Consider the following 23,354-nt stretch of genomic DNA (forward strand, 5'->3'; position numbering starts at 1 on the left):
GTTCATAGCTGCCCTATGATTATATTTAGCATGTGTATATTGCTTTTGAACTAATTACTCACTCTTGCTTCTTTACAGGTACAGAAAAAATATTTTTAACATCTTTCTTTGATATGTGACAGAATTCAGGCAGAGAAGTTTTGTGACCTGCCTAAGACAACAGCAATAGTTGGTGTGAATGCCAAACACAGAATGGAGAAGACCTTTGCTCTCAATCTTTAGTCTGTCATACTTTCCCTGTGTACAAAGATCATAGCAGTTGTTAGAAGAGTCAACTTAGAAACATACAGCTTCCATAAATGAGGAGGACCAAATCCTGTCATTAGGACTATAGAGGATCAGTAATTTTTAGAAGAAAATAAGGATAGATTTTTCAGCCTTTTCAGTCTGATTATGTTTTCCTTAATATCTTTGCAATAGATATTTGCAATTTGATTTTTTTCTATGAAAAGAGGGAAGGATTGAAATAGTTAACCCTGGTATGAAGCTGGGGAGGACAAAATGGAATGGAAAGGGTGGGAAGCCACATAGTCCTTGTGGGCTTCAGGGGAAGTGCTGCCTGCAATATTCTATCACAGGTTGTGATCTCAGGGCTTTGGGAGAGAGTTTCTTGCTTTGGTGTGAAATAAATTGCTTCTTGTTGACACCACTTCTACATTTTGTTTTTGTACATATTCAGAAAAAAAAACTTGTTTAGTTTTTCACTCATCATCTATCAGCAGAGCTGAGCAGAGATGCTATTCTCATTGTCACTTCCTGTTGCTATCATCATAGTCTCCATCCCGTTTTTGTTTAGGCATTTCTGTGTATTTTGCTCAACAGGTTTTATGCTGCTATTTCAGGCAACAGTAGTAGTGATCTACCTATAGCTCTTTGGCATTTTCTATTATAAAACTCTCTCTTCTGTAGCTTACAGCTCTGTCAAATTTTACCTGTCTGAGCTGGATTTTTTTATTCTGGAGTTTTTTCTTGCATGATTTTTGGGGGGAAACTTCAGCTAAAATAGTGTAATTATTTCACAGAACTGAATTACAGGAGAAAGCGCATTGCTCCTCACACATTTAAAAAACAGCTATTTTCTCCCCAGATCTTGTTCTGTGTTTTGGTACCTCTGTTTAGAATAGGAACTGGAAATTTGGCAGTGAGAATGCTCTGGTACCATGGATGTGCCTTCTGCATCAAAGTCTGACCAAATCTGATCAAGTGATACAGTTCTAAAAAATCTCAGGTTGCTTATGCTCCATAGAAACTCAATTCTCTGAAGACCCAAGCTAAGTACAGACAGTCCAAAAGTCCCAGGTGGAATCAATTCAATCTTCACAAGGTAGTTTAAAATGCCTAAACTGAACTGATACGCAAATGAACAGACATTCACTTTTGATTCTGGAAATGCAGCCACATGCCTACAGTGGCCTAGGCTGGAAACTGGGCATGCTAGAGCATACCTTCTTGCTCAGCTGGAGCAGACAACTTGGAACAAGGCTAGCCCACCCACCCTATGAAGGGGATGAGGGTGTGGGGAATTACAAAGCATGCTGGAGGATTGCAAGTTAACTTGAATCTGGAGGGGATCTGGGACAGAAGTTCAATAAACTGATTTAATCTAAATCAGCTAAGTCTGATACTGCATCTGTCCAGGTTTATCATAAACTGGTTTTGGCCACTTTGAAAGTGTTTTATATGCACTGAACTTCTGTCATGTCACAGATTTGAATTAGTTGTTGATCACTTATACCAGTTTATGTGTAACTTTTTTCCCTAGCCCCAATCTACACAAACCAAATTGGCTTCTCTTTGCCAATCCAATGGTTTATGTGACATCCCCACAGAGTAACTAAGCTGGTTCCATCTTTGCACTACAAGGCCTATGCAGGACTCACCCTGCAATCACTCTGTCCCATGTTCTCAATGCTCCCCCTCCTGGTGACCTAGAGAAGGAGGACCTAGCATATAGGGGGATGAGAAATTATGAATTCACAGATTCACAGAAGTTTAGATCATTGGGTCCAGCCCCCATGCTCTGGGTAGGAAAGACTGGAGGGTAAAAAAAAGATATAGGGCAGTAGGACAAGGACAAATGCTTCACAGAGTGGGGCAAGAGAGTCTAAAGAATGTGTGGGGTACCCCAGAAGCGTGGTTAGTTTGGTATACTGCAGAGGAATTGGATTGCACTGGGAATGAGTTTAATCTGTAGGACTCATGCCTTCTTCCTGGTAGAAGCTGAAGGTGCTTGGTGAATGAGGTAGTAACAATACAAGGGAGCATATCATAATAAATATACACAAGAAGGCCAAACTAACATTTGGCCTAACATAGGCATTCATATTGCATTTGAACATTTGGCTCTGCAAACCGAATGTTCTTTCATTGTAGCTTTTTCAACCTATTTTAGATTTTTTGTAATGGAATATCCTCTATAGCTGCATTATCCTGAGACCCTTATGGACATATCCTAATCTGCCTCTAGAAGACATTTACACAGCTTTTACATATAACTAAATCATTAAACACTATCCTATTCAAGATGGGTCAACAGCCACCAATTTACTAGAAGATCTATTTTCCTTATTTAGTTCTTTTTGGCTTTTTGAGCATACTCAAAGTTCTCCATCAAGGTGTGAATAAAAAAACACAGATTATGGCTCAATGTTGAAAATATCATGTAGAATATCAGGATAAAACAAAGAAAATAAAAATACAGAAGAAAAATATATGCCAAAAAGGAGAAAATTGCTAATAGTCACACCTATTTAACATGAAACCTAAGTTTAAGTAAGTACATATTTTTTTAAGTACATATATTTTTTCTATGTACAGTATAAATGAGTGCTTGCTTGAAATTAGGGTGTAGGTTGTAGCTATGTTGGTCTAAGGACATACAGACAAGGTTCTTTGGGTGAATCTGATATCTTTTATTAGACCAACTTAAATAGTTGGAAATTTTTTTTTAGCAAGATTTCAGATTTAAAAACCCTTTGTTAGGCATATTCATTCTGTCCAGGAAGAGCACACACCAACTGCAGAGGCTTTCTCAGCCTGATGAAGGGTTTTTAAACCCAAAAGCATGCTAAAAAATGTTTCCAACTATTTAAGTTGGTCTAGTAAAAGATATCAGATTCACCGAAAGAAATAAAGCAGTTTATCTCATGTATTGGGACACTGAAGATTAATTTCAGCCTGAGCCTGGATTTCCTGTAGTTCATTTCTAATAGCATTTTTATTGTTGTAATTGACTCCTAATATTCTAATTGACTTAATAATTAAACAGTTATCGATCCTGAAGTATCATTGTTTGAACCACGTGCTGGTGTGAACCCAGGTTTTAGGTATAAATCTTGAAAAGTCAGTTTAAAAATATATATTTGTGAATCCTGTTTGTTTTTTACATTTTCAAAAATAAATTTGCCTCAAACATTTGTTAAATGCTGATAAAGTTAAAACAAAAGCAATAACAAAAACCTGAATCTAGGCTTGCTTAAAACTAATGTGAAAGAAAGGGTTAAAAAAAGGGAAGCTCTGGGAATGTGGAGCACTGAATTATCTTACTGACACCAGCAGGGGTTGCTGTCACTAGTTTGTGGTTGCCACATTCCTTCTGTTTGACCTTGGAAAGGTTCGACATCATAGTCTGGATCTGATTAAGGGAATTTCATGTTTTTCCTTTGCTAGAGTCACCCCCCACCTCGACAAACATTTAAAAATGTTAAGAAAAAAAAGTTTGGAAAGCAAACATTTTCCCAAAAGAAATTTATAGTGCAAATTTACACCAAGTTCGCACTAACTGGAGCAGTCCGGGTTTCCATTCAGGCTTTGAGTGTACTCTATATACCATTAGTCACTCTCCTGGAAGATGCAGCTTTTTTTTTATAGGCAGCTGGATAAAACAGGCACAGATGTGTGTGTAATGTTAGAGGCTTTTGCGTGTACCTGCAAATTGTTTTTTAAAAACTAGAAAAGTGGAAGAGAAAAAGAATGAATTATAAGTGGAACATTTTTTTTTCTTTCTTTTGTTTCGTTAAAGGTAATGAGAATGGGTTTAGTTAAAGGAGTGTAGTAATGTACCTGATGCATACAATCTTGTTTTCATATAGTGGGTGTTTTGAAATCATGCCAAGCAGTGTGGTGCGCAAACGTATGAGTTTTACTTTGTAACTGATTGTCTTTTAACTCTGCAGGACTGTGATTATGCCAATTGCCAGTGAGTTTGACCCAGACATTGTCTTAGTATCAGCTGGATTCGACGCTGTGGAAGGCCATGAACCTCCACTAGGCGGGTATAAAGTCACTGCTAAATGTATGTATAGGTGTATTTTTCTGAGTTGATAAGTCTTCTAGGAAGCACTGTTATATTAGGACCTATAATGTCCTATGTGATTGCATCACACACTTAACATTTGTGACTCACTACTTTTGGTAAAGACATATTTATTGGCATATTTTCTTGGAATATTTTTGTTTAGGTATTAAAATTAATTTGGATGGCATTCAAGAAAGTCTTTCAAAGATGTCATGCTTCTCAAAAGTCCTCACTTCTACAAAGAGGAGTGGATTGCTTATTTTAAAATATGTTTAACAAGTTAAACTTTAGAGACTGTATTCTGATGTTGAATTATTTTCATACCAATGTAATCTGTTGACTTCAGTGGGATCAATGTACTTATGAAGGCCAAAATTTTCTTATAGGTCTAGTGATTTTGTGGAGCTTCAATTCTTGGAAGACAAATTTATGACAGGACCTCATTTGTAGGGTGCTTAGCTTTTATATAAAATCAGGTCCTTCTGAGATGCCTCAGATTTGGTTTCCAAATTTAACACATCACAATCATTGGCCACTGCAGAAATTGTTGACCAAAATAATTTTTATGCCAAGAATATTGAGTGGGAGTGGACTGCTCAGTTATAACCTGGAGTGTGTAATATTACATAAAACACCATGCAGTTGCTAAACATAAAACAGGGTTGACATTTTATGCTGCTATACAAAATGGTTTTAGAATTCAGAGACTATATAATGCATTTTAAGTCAATTAAAGAATGATAAATATGATAGAGATTATGATATAATGATATGATAGATATTAAAAATGGACATTTGCTGCTGTCATTAATGACAAAGATCTTGAGAATTATGATAATGGCATTAAGGGTGCTCAGCATCTTGCAGGATTGGGCATAAAATCCTAGAGGAATTCTATCCTTCTGACCACCTAACTTGAAACAAATTAGGTCAATAGAATGAAGTACGAGTTTTGCCGTTGTCATCATTGGTGGTACATTTGGACTCCTGATTTGTATTGTAGCTGCACAGCTTATTGGCACCCAGACACTATAAGGAATATCAAGGACAGAGAGACAGAAATTTCCATTGTCTAGAATAGGTTGCACCAGGATGTTGGTATACTATCAGTACTCTGTAAGGAAACAGCATAATGAGAGCCCTTGCACACTCACAGGAGAATGGAAATCTGGAAAGGGAACAGTTAGGACATAGGGCCAAGGGCTGGTCAGCAACTGCATTTGCTTTAAGGTTGGTGTAGTGGTTGTGCTTCCCAGGGATGGCAGGGAGCATAGTGAAATGTACAAAAATGCAAACAATGATCTACATATCTCAGTGTTTGTTAGAAGTGTTGTGAAATTCATTCTTTGTACAGGTCCTTCTGTGCTGCACAATCTCCATTACCATTCTGCACAAATAGGATCATGGTCCTAATTAGCTCAACACCATTTTTGTGCAATGGAGATGGGCTTCACAATGCTGCAGAAATAGTTTCCCAGAGGGAAACATTGGCCATTGGATCCACATTTATCTGGCTGGGTTTAGCAGCTGGGAGCTACTCTTGCTTAAAAACATTCTCCTAACCATCTTTCACACTGAATATGCACCATGTGTCCCCCCACAAAAGGGAGGGAGGAATGAATTTCACTCTGAAAGTAAAGAGACATACTTTCTTTGTTTTGAAATCAAATCAGATCCATTTTAGATCTTCCATGTCCTATTCTAAATGCATTCCATCCTCTTTACATAGCCCTTACAGAAACCATCGTTGATTTTTAGGACATGAAACTGCACATATACAGCAATATCAATATAAACAAAAAGATAATTTACAGTAAGTCCCTCTTGTTTAAGTTAAGGGAAAGCCAAGATAGAGCCAGATAATAATCATGTACCTGAGGGATGAATAAAGTCCTTTGTACAGAGCCAAAGGAATTTATTATTTCCCCAAAACAAAATTCTCAACATTCCACTGTACCTTTTTAGAGCATAACATACTGGCTATGGTATATAGAATTATGCATACAGCATATAACAAGAATCACTCAAAATCAGAGAGATAGACATTCATATTAAAGAACTACCGATATCATCTAAATAGGCATTCACAAAAGAAATAATAATTGATTACTTCCATGAGCTGAAAATTGTCCCCAGAATAAGCAAGCATACACAGAAATTTTAACATGCTTTTGCAAGCCTTAGCTGTAGCCAAACTATTTTTGTCATTTTTTTCTTTATAAACTTTTAGTACTTTGTACCCATTTAATACATTGCTCTTCCTGCTTTTTGATGGCCTAATGCAGTCGTTGTACTTGTGAATTATGAAGGCATTTACATCAAAGAAGGAAAATTGATTCTTTGACTCTTTGCTCCACTTAGTAAAAAAGCATTAGAGAGACACTGGGCTCTTGATGAGGAGAATTTTATGGCTTTCATTCAGAGCATAGTCACAGAGGAATAGCTGTAAAGTATTAACAGAACAGCAAGCCCTTGCCATAAGGAACTGAGAGAAAAAAAATAAAGATAGAAACAAATGAAAAAACGTTTGGGCAAATAAACTGGTGGTGTTACCCAACTGACGTAAGTCGTAAGTTGAGATGCAATAGAAATAAATTTGCTCCGTTAAACTTCCCAAATAAATATATGTTACTTCATGTATAGCTCACATACGTAGCTCACACATTTTTGCATTTTATTTGCTTAAATTTAGCATAGACTTCTCCCCTGCAAGGTTTTAGTTTCTGAATAGTAAGCAAAAACACCAACAGAAAACTAATACTACAAAGCTTTTCTGCTGGCTCTACTTAATGTCAGGTATTTACCATAAGGCTGAATTTCTGAGTTTCTCTAACCACAGCTCATACGCTGCAGCAACTTAGAAACCCAGTTGTGACATAGGATGATGGTAATGCCAGAGCTAGAATATCTGTCCTCTGCCCCATATGTCCTAACAGCTAGAGCTATTTTTCTTTTGGTAGGGTAACCCAGTATGTATGGGCTGAGCATGTGAAAGGACTAAAAGTGGAAGGACTGGCACAATTCTGCTTCATGGAGGATCTAAACTGTAGAGAACAGGGGCAAAGACACTGAGCTACAGGCTGCTGGGGTTTCTGCTGTCTTGAGGCTGCACCTCTGGCCACAGGGTATCCCTGTTGCAGCAGCTGGTAGGCCTGAGGGAAGGATTCCTTCACCACCCCTTGCAGAGATTCCAGACACAACCCCTGTTTCCTTGGTCTTTTTCAAGAGATCAGACTTTGGTTAAGCACAATGCAATGCATGCACATGTCTCCCTTCACGAGAGGCATAGCTAGCAATATTGGTGCTCTGGGCGGAGGTGCACTGAAGGATTTAAGAGCAGGGGAGGAATGGTATCAATGCCAGAGAGTTAGGGGCAGGAGTGCTATTAACTCAAAGTGGGATCCCAAAGATCCCAGCTGCTGCTGCCACAGTACAGCTTCCCAGCATGCCAGCTACTGCTGCCACTGTGCAGGGTCCCCCCACCTGGTCAGTGATATCATTGCACGGGCTCCCATGAGGCTGCAATTCTGGTGTCTCCTCTGAATTGGCTTCCTGACCTGCTTGCCCCACTCAATTTGTGCTACTGCTCCTTACCTAATACAGCGCGTATGCAAGAGCTCTTCTGAGTTCCTGCAGATATTCAAAGTAATGGAGAGCCACTGGTTGTACTTACATAGTTGCTATATACCGTTTTATATATAGACGTATGCTTATACTAGCTCGTAGTTCTCCATATGACTATCATGTCAATTTGACTGAATAAACTGAGTTAATCTGATAGAGCTATAGACATGTTTTGAAAACAAAACTTTATTGAACTTTTTTACAACATATTAAAGAAAATCTTGAATAGTGTTGCTCACTTTTAACAAGATCTAATATCTGTTCATTCTTTGTATTATATCTCTCTCAATTTTTTGTATTTCCTTTATAATTCTTTATATTTAATTCCTTATTGGAATTAAAATGTATTCAATGTTAAAAGCCCTAACTCACCAAATAACTGATTAAAAGATTTCAAAGTGTATATGTTTATATGAAGGTTATCTGTATTTTGATATCACTGAAGTTCCCATTATCATCTCTCCTCTCAAAGGTTCTGATGAAATATACTGAGTCAAACATTTATTTTATTTTATTTTGTATCATATGAAATAAACTAAGTCAAACTTTTTTTTTACTAAAAAGAGATTTTTCAACTAATTTGATTTTTTTTCAAGCTATGAAGTTTTAAAAATACAAATGCTGATTTTTATTTTTATTTTTAAATCTAGCTGAAATGTTTGGGGCTTTTGGAGCAAGGACGGAAAAAGATTTTATGGTGGTTTTTGATCTTGTCTCCTCTTTCTTATCCTTTTTTTCAAAATTCCATTGTTATGCAAACTTTTCCCCCCACTGGCCTTGATGTTCCTTCCCTGCCTGTTCAGTTTTCTAAGGGAGAAGAGGCTGATCTTCAATGACGTTTTTTGTAGGTACTGTACAAGAAATATTGATTTGATTCAGTATAGAGAACAGAGTAAAGTAGTCTATTCCTTCCCACCTGTCATGATTTCACTCACGTTTGCTTTGAGATGTCTACTTTTGCCTTTCTTTATAACAATTTTCTTGCTCACAGAAATACTAAGCACACGTTTCACTTGAAATGAAGAATGAGAAAGCAGGGTTTGGTTCTGTGACAACAGGCAGGATGGGACGTGGTGGCATGTTAGGTCCCCCATCACTGATCCTCCGATAGTGCGACATCCATTACAGATCTTGTGCCATGCATAGAAGTTAGAGTAGGTCACCCACTGTACTAGCTTCTGTTAGGGCCTGGAACCTGAGCATTGGGGATCCCAAATCACCTTGCTGCAGTTGTCAGTTTACTACATGAAAGCTGAATTTGCATGTAGTAAAGGATTGGGGCCTTAAAGTGTAATGTATAAATATGTACATAAGTGCTTTCCTAAATAGGGATGGACTCAAGAAAATGCATAGTGCTTTCCTAGTCAAAGTCCACTACTCCCACAATATAAATACTAAGGCCTTATCTGCACATAGTTCTGTATCAAGTTACCTAAATTGGTAGAAAAAAGCAATTAGTTAAACTGGTGCAACCCTTCAGTGCTGGATGCTGTTTATAAAACACCTCAGTATCAGTGTAACTGAATCTACTCAAGGGAGTTAAATCAGTTACAAAAACTGTGAGGAGAAGCCCTAGGCAAGGGAAGGTTGCCTTTCTCTCTTCTAAGAGCTGCATCATGACCATTACAACAGGTCTTCAGGGTGAAGAGGGAATGGCACCCCTATGGAGCTGAAAGCCTCTCTTAACCCAGGTCACAAGCTGACAGCTTTACCTCTAACAGTGCTACTTGTGAACATATACGTGACCTGAAAAGGCAATATCCTCATTTGGCGTAATCTAGCATAGCTTGAAGACGCTGGAAGTAACTTTTCTGTAACTGAGGATGTGGTCGAAAGCTTTAGGAAGAGAAGCAGGACTTTAACAGGAATGAAAAGGCACTAAATATTAGGGCTATGCAAAATGGCTGTGTTTCGATTCGGTTATGGGTTCAGCCATTTCAGAGGACAGTGATTCTTTTCAGTGTTTCGGATCACTGTCCTGTTTCATCTCAGCTGAATCTGTTTTGAACAGGCTGCAAGGGAAGCTTTGCACAGCCCTACCTGGCCAGGCAGGGCTTGGGGACGGGAGCTGCAGGGCCCCAGTGGGGAGCAGGATGGGGCTGTGGGTGGCTTGTCTGGGAGAGGGCTGCTGCCCTCTGTGCAGGCGAGGAGACCCCCACGCAGATCTCTGATCCTTGTCATGCTGGGTCGTGGGGCAAGAAAGCAGCACAGAGTGGTGAGCAAGCCTGTTGGTCCCTGCCCTGCAACTCGGCTCCACAGGGAGCACAGATCCGTGCCGCTCCCTGGTTTGCACTGCCCCAGTGACATGGGGCTACGTGGGGCAGGCAACAGCAGCGAGGAGACCCTGGTGCAGATCTGTGCTTCCTGTAGATGTAGATCACATGGCAGGGACCAGCACTGCTGTGCCGCGTGACCTGGCTCCTCAGGGAGCAAAGATCTGTGATGGGGGTCTCCTTGCTGGGGCTCACCCTGTGCAGCCCCATGTCGCTGGGGCAGTGCCAGGCAGGCAGCGGTAGTGAGGAGACCCTGGTGCAGATCTCTGCTCCCTGCGGAGCTGAGTTGCATGGCAGGACTGCAGCGTACAGCTATTTCCCTGCAAGCCTGGCTCCGAAACTCCAAAATTTTCGAAAACTTTTCTGAAATGTTTTGGATGCTTCATTTCTTTTTGGACATGTTTCTGAACCTTCCATTTCAATTTGGATTTGGTGTTTCAGACACCAAAATGGCCCATAACGCCTCTGAAATGAAATGGCTGCTGAAATTTTGCACAGCCCTACTAAATATATGCTGCTAAAACCCTTATCTGATCCCATTACTAGTAGTTAAGTATCTTTGTGTATAATTTGTCTAAGTATAAGAAGTAATATTAATGTTTAATATTAATTTGTTTCACAATTCACAGTCCTCAGAAAGTGCAAACCTAACAGATCATCTTTCTATTCAGCCTGTGTAAACTTATTACATACTAGCTTTCTGCTTTAAAATGTTGTAGCATCTCTCCCCCTAGACTGTACCCTGTGCATCATGCACTTCTATGGGCATTCCACTGCCATTTAGCCCATGGTCAATAAATAATTTACCAAAATTTTGACCACATACTACTGTTTTTGATCTTCATGCACAATAACTATTAATAACATTAAGATCCCTGGTGAATCAGGGTCTCTGTGGATCTTAACCCCAAAACACTTAAGATGCAAGTCTGCTTGTGTCTGAATAACTTCAAAAATACTATTTTTATGGCTAAAATGTTTAAAAATGTGTAATATAAAGTGCCAACATAATGTACAGTATAAGAGTATAGAGATATAAAATACATTTTGATAGCAGAGTGATGAACAATCTTTAAAAAAAAAAAAGAAAAAAGAAAAATAAGCAGAAAAGAGAAGAGAGGTAGAGACAGAGAGGGATTGAGTATAGGAGAGAGATTCAAGAAGTATGAGAGTCTACAACTTAATGTTGGACTCCTGACTCTTACTAGGAAACATTGAGATGTAGCTGGTATGTCCTGTACTTTGTCTTATAGTTACTTTCTGTAGTCCTTGCTAAGTCGTACTGTCATGCCACTTGGATTTTCAAATCACACAGATCTAAAAAGGGACTTGCAGATCTGGTTATAAATTTGCAATTTGTTGGGTCTAGTAAAGACAGTGTTCTCAGATTTAGCTATCACGAATGGAGAATTTATCTCAGTAACACTATCCTTACGCAAAGTACTTTCTCTTTGTTTTATAGTAGATTTCTTGAAATAATGTCTGCATAATGTCCCTGATATCATTTTACCACATAAGTAAGTAGGTCAGACAACCGGTCTTTAAAAGCTGATCTTTCCATAAAGAGGGTAAAATAAACAGAGAAGTGTCAGCTAAGACTTGGGGTGTTTTCAGGACTCTTATCTTCCAAAAAAATTGCATTTTGTTAAAGGCTATAATGATTTGTTGGAGATTTTCCTATTATTTCACTCTCTTATCCCAAAGAGACTATCTGACACCATGGTGCAAAATGAGATTAACAGTTAGCAGTAGGACAAGATGCCACTGAAGGCATTGTAAGAAGTAAATCATTTAGTGTCAGTTTGGATACCCACTTACTGCTGTGCCAAATTAGTGATGCACAGTTGCTCAATTATATAGAAGCTGTGGGGTCCAACTCAATTTAGGTTAATGTGCTCTGACCTGATTATATTGCCTGCAATCAGTTGGTTTGCTGGTTTTGTAGATCATTTTTTGAAGAAGTAAAATTATGTCTTTAAGCATCTTGAAAAAAATATTATATCATGAATTACTTTAAAAGAACTAGCAAAAAAAGTTCTAAAGCATTCAATGCATTCCCACCTACCACAGCACAGGGAACATAGCACCTTTCCATTTCAGTATAGAGCAGTGGTGGGCAGGATTTTACAGTGGGTCCAGCAAGGATCCAAGGGTGGGCAATGCTTCTAACTAGGCCTCTGCTTTTCCTCACCACCTGGCTACAGCTGGGTGAAGCACCCCCACCACTGAAATGCTGCGAAAACCCCTCAGCTCCACAGGTAAAACCAGAAGCTCCTCAGGCTGAGTTGGGCTGTATGTTGCCAGCCCCTGGAGAGAGAACAAAGCACCTTCCCATTGCAGCATGCAGATGGTCACATTAGTCACAGGACCGCCACCTAAAGCACAGGGCATTTAAACATTCCAAGTATCCATATTTTTCAAATAAATGTGTGGCCAATTAAGGTTGCTGTACAGTTCCCTGTTCTTGTATTAGGCAAACTCTCCCATCTTGCAGACCAACCTCCTTGTCAGGAAATGCAAAATGATGGATAGAGTTTATTTTCAGAACCAAAAAAAAAATAAAAATAGGAAGTCTGCATCCTGATTTCTGCTCTGCCTTCCTGCTCTGGCTATAACTTCACACATGGGGCAAAGTCTTCTGATAGGAGAGTGCACTTTAGTCTGGTAGACAGCAGCATATTACAGTGTAGTGTTAGCATTCTGAAGTGAGATCAGATGAAGATTTAATAAGGAATACGTATTTAAGAGTCGGGGTCATCAACTACTGAATCACCAATGTAGGATGGAGGAGTCTTCATCATCTGAACTCTTTCATTCAAGCCTGGATGTTTTTTCTAATATATCAAGCCACTCTTCCAGATGTGGTGGGCTTAATGCAGAAATCACTCGGTGAAATGTTATAGCCTGTGTTATATAAGAAGTCAAATAATTATTATTATGATATTTTTTGTCCTTAACATCTATGAAGTTTCAGAAACTGGAAGATGATGGTGCCTTACCTTTTGCTGTTATATGGATGCTTATGGCTGCTGCTCTCTTGTATCAAAACTAAGTATTTGGCTCTTCTTTTTCAATCTACTGTGGTCTCTTGTAGCTTTCTCCATTGTTCAGGGTTTCCACCCCATTTTTGAAGTCCTCTTAAGTTTCTCCACTCCATTGGATTTACATTATATTTACGAACCAAACTCCTGAACTAATGCACACTGAACTTTGGAAGAGGTTTCAACTGGAGCTAAACTTAATGTCTCAAGCTTGTTGTATCTATAAGCAAAACTTTGCCACCTACCATCCTTGGGATTTATAAAATGCTGCCCATGACTGTTGTGGTTATTCCAGGAACTAAGAAATTGTACTGTTAAGAAAACTTAAAATAGAGTTTTGTAATATCTGTTGCAGAGCACCTTGTGTACATCGTAAGATCTTTGCCAGGTATAGATATTATACTTTTACCGGTATGAGCAATTGGAAACTGTACCCATACCCATAACAGAATAGAAGGTCAGCAAGAAAAATCTGTCTATACTTGTAACAGAACAGAAGTTCGGTACATATAAACTGGTTTAAAAGTGGCAGAACTCAGTCTAAGTTTTGCCCCTCCTCCAAAGGGTGAATGTGTGTTCAGTTCACTACCAATCTAAACTATACTGCTTACAGAAAACCGTGTAACTTAGATCGATTCCACCTCAGGCTTTTTGAATGTCTGTACCTAGCCTTTGGGGTATCAGATGTTCATCTGTATTGCTGTAGGACCTAGCATAACAGAATTCCAGTCCTGATTGGGACCTTTGGCAGCTATTGTAAAATAAATATTAGCCAATAGTATTTAGAAGTCAGACAAGGAATTTGGCTTAAAGACAGTACATGAAATGGAAAATGAGTTTTGGTTGGGACAGGAACCTATTTGCTTATGTATTTTAGGGTGGAACTGAAAAGTGAATTAGCTATATAATACGTGCATCCTTTCTAAATGTAATATCAAAGATGAAAAGGCTTAAAAAAGACTCAATGGGCATTTATACATGTGCTCTGGGAGGCTGGGGGGAGAGGAAGGGCACTTTAATTAGAGTGGCTGCAAGAGGTGCACTAATTAAAGCATCAGGAGTGTTACCTGTATCAGTGTCCCCATGCTGAAAAATGGCGGCAGGGACACTTTAATTAAAGCTTGTCAAATAAGCTTTTGTTAAAGTGCCCCCACTACCATTTTTCACTGATACACGCGACACTGGATCACGGTAATTACCATGCTCCAGCAAACTCAATTAATTTAATGTAATTAGAGTGCATTGGAGCAGCCCTGATGTACATGTATAGGCACCCTTTAAGTTCCCTTTGAAAGCTTAAGGCCAGATCCTACTCCCCTATTAGGTGCTTAAATAGATGTAAGTGCGTAAGTGTGACCCTAATCCATCCACCCTGTTCAGTCCTTGAAAAGTGTTAATACAAAAGGTAGATCTTTCCTCCTCCTTCTTGCTGCTTAATTTTAAGGCTAAGGTGATCACATATTACAAAAATATGTGTATTGGTGGATTTTCAGTCTGTCCCGGGGAAAATACAAGAGATGGACCCCGAAGGGTCAAGGAGGACCCCGGGGGCCGGCACACCCCAGGGGAGACACAATGAAGGGAAAAACAAACAAAAGCTCCTTACCTGCAGCAGGAACCGTGGCAGGACTGGAAGCGGCGGCGGGACCCGTGCGGCTTGTTAGCCGCGTCTTTTTAAAAGTGCGGCCAGCTGGAGGGAGGAGAGCTGGCACGGGGAAATAAGAAGGCTGGCCAGTGAGGCAGAAGGGGAGAGGAGGCTGAGAAGGAGCACAGGGGAAGTATCCCCCGGACCCCTCTCAGAGGAGGGAGCAGGCAAGAACACCTCTCACAGGGGAGGAGGTTGCCCCAGAGACCCTCAAGAGGAAGACACCGTTGCCAGATCAAGGGAAAAGGAGGTGGCCAGGCTGCATGTCAAAATAGGACTCCGGGAGGAGGCTCCAGAGACCGGACAGGCAAGTAAGGTACTCTGGTGAGGAGAACCCTGGAGAAGAGAGAGATCTAAGGGATGCAAGGCACCGGGTCAAGGGGGATCCTCACAGGCATAGCCTGGCCCCTGGGATCTTCCCAAGTGGGAGGCGAATGGCCACAACAACAGCTGAGGCTACTTAGAATAGAACTGAAGACCCGAGATAGCCCTTCAGAGGAAAATCAATAGTCCGTGCTGGGAGGGACATCAAGGGTCTGTTTAATGGATCTTGCACTAGGAGAGAAGAAAAAGGGGAAGAAGGTGGCACCGAGGGAATAGCTTGTGGTGGGGCTGCACGATTTTGGGCATGCTATTACTAAGCTGCCTGATGATAGTAATTAGAGGGTCATGGGAGTTGTATATAGCTTTTGTTGTTAGTTTCTTTTTTGTGTGTTGTTGCTGTTTCCACTTTTGGGAAGAGCAGGACATAGGACAACTGAAAGCCAAGGGCTCTCACCTGGCAATAAGGAAGGTTCTGCTAGATAGAGGACCTAAATGGGCATGTAGGCCCATAACGGGTAGCTTAGGACTCGAGCGAGACCTGGAAGAGGATCCTGAAAAGGGAGGGCAGCCCGCAAAAGAACATCGGCACTCCGTCGTGGCTGGGTTCAGGGCGAGGTACAGAGGAGGTTGGAGCCTCGCGGAAGACCAGCGCCCTCAGGCCTTGGGTAGATGAACCCTGGTGGCTGGACCCCTCCACTGAAAGAGTCATCAAAGTCATGGCAGGAAGGATTGGGGGTAAGACTGCCTGGGGAGAGACATCAACACCCTGAGACTGTAGAGGCAGAGTGAAGAATCACCCTACATACCCAGAGCCGAGTGGCGCGGGACCGAATGATCAAGGCCTGACGGGTGCGCAGTCTTAAACAAGATTGATTAGTATCACTTGTAGCTCCTTAGTCCATTTAAACATGTAATAGGTGGAATAGGATCCAGTAGTTTGAGAAATACATGACTTCAGATGCAGATATATGCTGGACCAGTTTGAAGAAGTTTGGTTACCTTGTCCATACAAAGGTACCAGTGCTCAAACTACTTAGTTACAGTATTTTGGGCTGTCCACCTGATGCAGGCCCAAAAGAAGCAGATTTTTTAAATACAAAATCAGTGCATATTTTACCTTATTTTCCAAAGTCAGAGAAAATTTCAACTAAAGGAAGCATGCAGTTGACTGAGATAGCAGTTTCTACAGGATTACACTTAGCAAAGGATACACTTTAGAATTTAAAGGTTAAGTTACATGCCTCTAAACTTTGGATACATTTTTTAGAGCACATTCAATTGGTCCAGTCCTCTCCTCGGCACTGGTTGTATTGTCCCAAACATTTTCAGAGCTTAGCTGGATAAATAGCACACCTACATGTTATATCTGCCACTGTGGCTTATAGTTTCCAGGAAGAGCTATAAGTAGTTTTCTCCTTGATCCTTTGGTCATGAACAACCCGTGCCCATGGCAGGAACATGGAAGTGGCAGGAGCACTGCAGCAGTGAGCGGGGACCTCCCACAGGCACGGGCGGGAGGGTGGCAAGCACCGACCAGGGGATGGCAACCACCCACAGGCACCAGTATCAGTGGTGGCCAGCAGGGTTCGCTGACCACCCGCAGATGCCACCGGCACTGTCAGCAGCAGTTTGGTGAGTGGTGACCGCCCGCAGGTACTGCTGACAGTGTTGGTGGTGCCTTTTTGTAGGGGGTGCACTGCCGTGTTCAGGGGGTACACATGCACCCATGTGCACCCCCTACACATCGCCCCTGCCTTCGGGTCATGGGCTCAGGAGGGAGAGACGTATTGAAGAAGTCAGAAGAAGACTGTGGCATTGGTGCAATCATGAAGGCTTTGGCTTCTTTGATCACAGTCCACACTTCAGAGAGAGAGGCAGCAGTTTATTGGGAAGGGATGACCTCCACTTCACTCCGATGGAAAAGAAGCTCTTCTTTGCCAGAATGGCTGACTTGCTTGACACGACTTTAAACTAAGATTGTCAGGGGACAAGTGAATAATCACTGGGAAACCCCCTTGGCTCAGTAGGAATTCATGGACATCCTGAACCTGGAAAGAGAAGCTCATAAAGGATGGATGTCGGGAAATACCACTAAGGAGGATTATGCAGCACTGGCGCGCATCTGTAGGGAGCAGACCAGAAAAGCCAAGGCTGAAACTGAACTCAAACTGGCTACAGGAATCAAGGACAATAAAAAGTCCTTCTTCAAATACACTGGAAGTCAGAAAAAAAACAAGGGCAACATCGAGCCCTTGCTGACTCAAATGGGGCAGCTAACAACCAACACCCAGAAAAAGCAAATCTCAACAATTACTTTGCATTGGTTTTCCGCCAGCCCAAGCTGATCACCCTGCCTGACAGGATGCAGGACTACCAGGCAATTCAGGCCAACCTGGCAATTCAGGCTCACTAGGTGGGGGGATCAAAACCCAATGACATTCAACATGGAGAAATGCAAGGTGCTCCACCTCAGGGGAAAAAATCTACATCTTACTTATAGGTTCAGCAGTACTACACTCACTAGCACCATGGCCGAAAGAGACTCAGGGGTCATGATTGACCACAAGATGAACATGAGCCACCAATGCAATGCTGCAGCCAGCAAAGCAAATAAAACTCTGGCTTGCATCTACCAATGCATCTCAAACAAGACCCAAGAAGTCACCCTCCTGCTCTACTTGGCCTTAGTGAGGCCTCAGCTGGAGTATTGCATCCAATTCCAGGCTCTGCACTTTAGAAAGGATGTGGAGAAACCTGAGAGAGTCCAGAGGAGATGCATGCATATGTTTAGAGGTCAAGTGAACAGGCCATATGAGGAGACGCTGAGTGGCATGGGACTCTTCAGTCTGGAGAAGCGAACACTCACGTGTGACTTGGTGGTAGCCTGTAAGTATATAAGAGGTGTGCATTCAGAACTGGGAGAATGTCTGTTCACCAGGGCACCCCAAAGGAAGACAAGATCCAATGGACAAACTGCTGGAAGACTGTTTTAGACTGGACATTAGGAAAAACTTTACCGTCCGTGTCTCTAGAGACTGGAATAGACTCCCCTCAGAAGTGGTGCAAGCACGTACTCTGGATACCTTTAAGAAATGCTTGGATGCTTATCTTGCTGGGGTGATCTCATTCCAGCTGACTTCCAGCCCTAATGCCTATAAAATCTATGAAATAGGCTACCTAAGGAGATAGGCAACTAACAGCAAATGTTGATTGGACTTAATCTTTCACTATTTTTCCCTTTGGTGAATTATCCAGGAGCCATTTCCTTCCCTTTCCCTCCACCCCCGTAGAAGATATGTCTGTCTGCTAGTTAACTAAATAGTGGAAGTTAAAAAACACCTGTATACTGTATTCTACACAGACAGTGCTAATCCATCTGCAGAATACATCAGGTGCTAGTTATGTGATTTAGAATAGTTGTGTGGGACAGGGTGAAAGATAGATTACAATGGTAAAAAAGGCCTACTGCACCATAAAGAAGTATAGTCCATCACTTGATGCTCTTCCTTTATCTCTTTTACTTCTTGTGTTATTTTCCTCGATGATAGCAATGAACCTGGGTAGGGGGTTTTAGTTTAGTGGCATAGTCTTTAAATTCTGAACCATAAACACAGAAACACTGCCCCCCCCATATCAACAAAAATATTGTTTAACAGGGGAAAAATAAGGAGAAAGTGAAGTTTCAGGCCATTTTGGAACTAATGGAAGTTGATGATGCTTAATGACTAGCAAACCTCTTTTTGCATTTCACAGGATTGGGCCCTGGAGAAAGAAGTCTCCAAAATGTGCATTTCTACATAACAGAGTGTCTGGTCTTTTATAGCATCAGTGCATTGGGAATTAGGCTTGTCTTTGGGAACTTGTGAAGCCTTTATTAGAAGAGCATGATTTATGTCTTAGAATGTAAGTGTTCTTTGTAATAAATAGAAATGTGCTACATGTCCCATGGGAAAAAATTGTAACATATTGCCCAAGGTTCAAAACTTCAAGAATGGAAGATATGTAATTTGGATACAGAAGTCTCTCTTGTGATTTCTGACCACTATTTCTGATTAAAAAGAAATAACAGACAAAATGTTTATTTCTCATTTGGTGGAAAAGAAGGAACAGTTTTGATTATGAGTGTGGATAGCTCATTTCTTAGGGCTTCACTCCCTATTATTTAAAGCAGACTGTAACTTTAAGATGTTATCTCTTGGCTGCAAAAATAAACAGCTAGTTATACTTTTTATGGTGGGTAGTTCTGAAACCAACAGGGGATTAGAAGATATTAGCTTGAGTTTGTGGTTCCCTGCTGAACTATCTAGGGTTCCACAGATTCTTGTCCTGAATATTTCACAAAGCAAACACCTCTTATCTGGGGTGATATTCTCACACTGGCCTCTTGGCCATGGACTTCAAAAGCTGATCACAGGGAGGGCTAGAGAGGCAATAACCCTTAATATAACAGAGTCTATCCTGATAGGGACAGACAGGGTAAAGGTAAGGCGTCTCTGAAGTTTGCTGTTGTGTGTTTAGCCCCATGGGGTGATAAAGGGCCATCTGTTTTTTGGTCTGCAAACTCATCTTTTTCACACTATCCCAGGATCAAGTACACTTCATGCTTGACTGATGTCAGCACCCGGAATCCTAATGATATTTTCTTGAATTGTTTATCTTTGATTACAAACGATTGTCCTGCTTGCTGTTACTTTAAAAAAAAAACAACCAAAGAAACCCCTCCAGATAAAATGAACTTCAAATGTGAAACAAAGTAGGAAAATATTTCTTGTTTCAACTGAGAAAGAGAAAAGAAAAAAAAGCTTCTTGAATTATAATTTTTGAAGTGGTTAAACTTTAATTATGGGGCCAGTTCCTCAAACTCTTACTCAAAGTAATAATTCCTTTTGTCAATATTGCACACTACGTTTGAAGGCAAGGTGGAACATTAATATTAGACATTCAAATGTAAAAATTTTCTGAAGCAGGCTCTAAAAACACCATGATTTTCATAAAAAATAATTTGGGCTTCTTTTTATCGCCCTTTAGTTACTGAGACCTGAGCTAGAAAGATGAAATTCCCATGCAATCTTTTGATTCCAGAAGTGGGGATTTAACAAAAACACTAAATATTGTAAAAATGTACATACAACAGCAAAGGTTGAAAACACTGGAACATGATAACAATGTGCTGTTGTTTTCAGTGTTTAATATATAATTTCCTGAAATAAGTGCAAAATCCCAATGGGAATCTTACTCACTTGAGCAGTTGTCCTGAGTGAAGTGGAACTATTCTATGAGCATAAAATGACTAATGTTTCCAAGAAGAGATCCTGCTATATAGATATTAATATAGTATAAAAATACTCATAGAAACCTTTCCAATACTTCCTCACATGAAAAAACTGCTATCTTAAATAATTTTAACCTTTGCTGCAGTTTTGTGAAAATGACTTGGAAGACGCAGAGGCAGCTTTTCTAAGAAAAGGAAATATCTTTTCGATACATAGAAAGTAGTTCATTTTTTTCATGTGTGGCTTTTTTGTCATTGATTAAGGTTCAAAAACAGTGCATAATATGGACCATGAGGCAGATTTCTGGGCTCTTGTTCAGCACAGGAAGAGCAAGCCAAGAATAAAAACATACAAGAACAACTAAATACTGCCAATCCATCACAGTTCTGTTGCTTGCTCATGATAAAAAATAAAAGGGATTGGATATTATTCTGTCTCTTCTCAAGTGTAGCTTTCTCATCCTCATCCCAGTACCCTCTAGAAAGATGCTTCTGTATGATCCCAAACCTTTGAAAATAAATGTGTGGGTATATATTAACTTACAATCTCTTGCGCTTGATTTTTACTCCACAAGTAGAATTAGCCAGTATTTTTCATCTGACTTTTTTTTCAATGAAAAATGGCCTATTCACAAATTAAACCATATTTGCATGGAAAATTTTATGCTTTTTACCCATTGAAAGGCTAGAACTTTTCGGGTCAAGAAATGGAAGAATTCCACAAACACTTTTTAAAAAAAATTACTTCTATCATCATCATTTCTTTCAACAGTTTTCATAGAAAAATTATTAGCTTCCACAGTCTCTCATTACCATTATTGTTTCTTTTTAAAAATAGAGCTAGTTGTAACAAGAATCATTATTTTTAAGCACAGTTCATATATTTTTTCCAAATGAGCAGAGGTTCTTAATTTTTGAACTTTCATACCATGGAGAAATTTTTGAGATCAGGTTATTTGTTTAAATATGACTTCTGCAAATGGTAAAAAGTTCAGAAATATATATTTTTAAGTAACATATAAGGGTAGTTTGAAACTGTTCAGGCCTCTAAATGTTCCAAAATGTTTTAACATAAGATAAAAGTGGGCCCTAAAAGCTCACAGAAACATGCTAGATGCCATTTTTTATTCAACCAAACAAATGAGTGAGTTTCTTAAAGTCACATAGTCTTCATCAGACCCTGAGAACAGAGTGAAGTACATCTGTGGATTAAGTAATAAGCTGTTGATTCAAACTGAATTCAGGGAGAAGCTGGCTCAAAGGATTGTATAAAAAATTATGATGTTTATATGCTTATAAAAAGAAAGTAATGTTATGAGCTTAATTTTATTTTTCTACTTGAATCAGGTATAAGTAGTTGTTTTAAAAAACATTTTAGAAGATGAAGTATGTGTACTGATCCATACTTCCCCCACTCCCCCACTTGAAGAACACACATTTCTAGCAAATTTCCCAGTACCCATGCCTACATCTTGGAGTAGAGGCAGCAGAGTAAGAAAAAGCTGATTAGAAGACCTAAGCAAAAGCATAGAGGAATATGGCAAATGGATGCATACATCTATCAAGAGCTACTGTCCTTCTATTCCACTGTTTCCTTATTTTAAAACCAAGTTAGAAATTTGAAAATTATCTAAGATGACATTGGATTTTATAATGGCTTGGGTTATTGATGAGGAATAGAAAAGATTACCTTTAAAACACTCAAGGAGGCCTGGGCAGTTTTAATAGCTTGAGTGAAACAAAACACCAAACAGGATGTCTTGGTCCCCTTTGAACTTGAGGCATCACATGGACATGAAGCTACTGAATTCTCTGATTAGTTATGTGGTGCCAGACTTCCAGTGGCACTTAATGAAGATAAGTTTTTACCTAGTGCTTTTAAAGAGAATGGGAAATTAAATCTGCCTGACCAAATTTAGTGTTTTATCACAGACATAGTAAAGTTGGGCACAGGGAGGAAAAGAAAAGAAAAGAAAAAGAAAGCAAAGGAAGGAAAAGTATACATGCCAAGAAATGGAAAAGATAGGTTGTCATCTATTCTGTGTTCTAAACACAGTACTAAAGATCAGGTAGATTCTCAGTGTATTACCATAGGACTAAAAGTAGAAATCAATAGTAAGAAAAACATCAGTAAAATATCAGTAACCCAGATCTTTCATCTTGAAAGTTTTCACAGTTCCTGGCAGACTACTTACCTGATCTTCTTTTGCATAAGAGCAAGAAGAGTTCTGCAGTTGACTTCAAAGGAAGCAGGACTGGACACCTTCTTACTAGAGACCATTCACCCATTTTATCATATTTCCCTCAGATGGTAGGCATCCACCTATCTGTACATGCACACTATACAATGTCTTTTTAAGGACAGGGAGTAAAAAACAATATTTTAAAATGCGTTAGGAGTTCTAAATGGTCTCCAAGGTAAATACTTATGCTTGACATAGGATCCTTTAAATGCATGAACAGTCAGGGTTTCTGTCATCTAAAAGACAACAGCTGCTGCACTATACCTTTCGTAGCTGTTCAGCATTGACCTGAAGAGAAGGTACTGAATTACTCACTATACTTCTGGAGCAACCTGTTTTCCTTCAGGGCCTCATTTCCCATCCTATTGCCCTGACTCAGCCTTGCTTTATGACATTCAATAACATTATCAGTATATTATGGTTGCAACTCTATTGTTTTTTACCAAATTTGTAATGAAAGGGCAAAAGCAACTGTGATTGTTGTGGTAGTAGCTCTTTATTCTTTAGGGAAAATTATGATTTCAGAAGTCTACTTTTAGAAAAGAACTGTACATAATCACAGCATTGATGATCTTGAAGAGAGAAAAAAAGAGAGAAAATGATTCTATTCTACTAGGGAAGTACTGACTCATGAT

The 23,354-nt window shown here is 39.9% G+C and overlaps 1 protein-coding gene across 1 annotated transcript in view; it reads left to right on the forward strand.

Moving 5' to 3' along the window:
- HDAC9 (histone deacetylase 9) overlaps positions 1-23,354 on the forward strand; it is a 493,669-nt gene that overhangs the window by 354,547 nt on the left and 115,768 nt on the right. The window contains exon 22 of the mRNA XM_019508553.1: positions 4,176-4,294. Coding sequence (XP_019364098.1) covers positions 4,176-4,294 — 119 coding nt within the window. The remainder of the gene's footprint in view (positions 1-4,175; positions 4,295-23,354) is intronic.

The sequence above is a fragment of the Gavialis gangeticus genome, unplaced genomic scaffold (genome assembly GCF_001723915.1).
Source record: "Gavialis gangeticus isolate Ggan-Ray unplaced genomic scaffold, GavGan_comp1, whole genome shotgun sequence".
NCBI lineage: Eukaryota > Metazoa > Chordata > Crocodylia > Gavialidae > Gavialis > Gavialis gangeticus.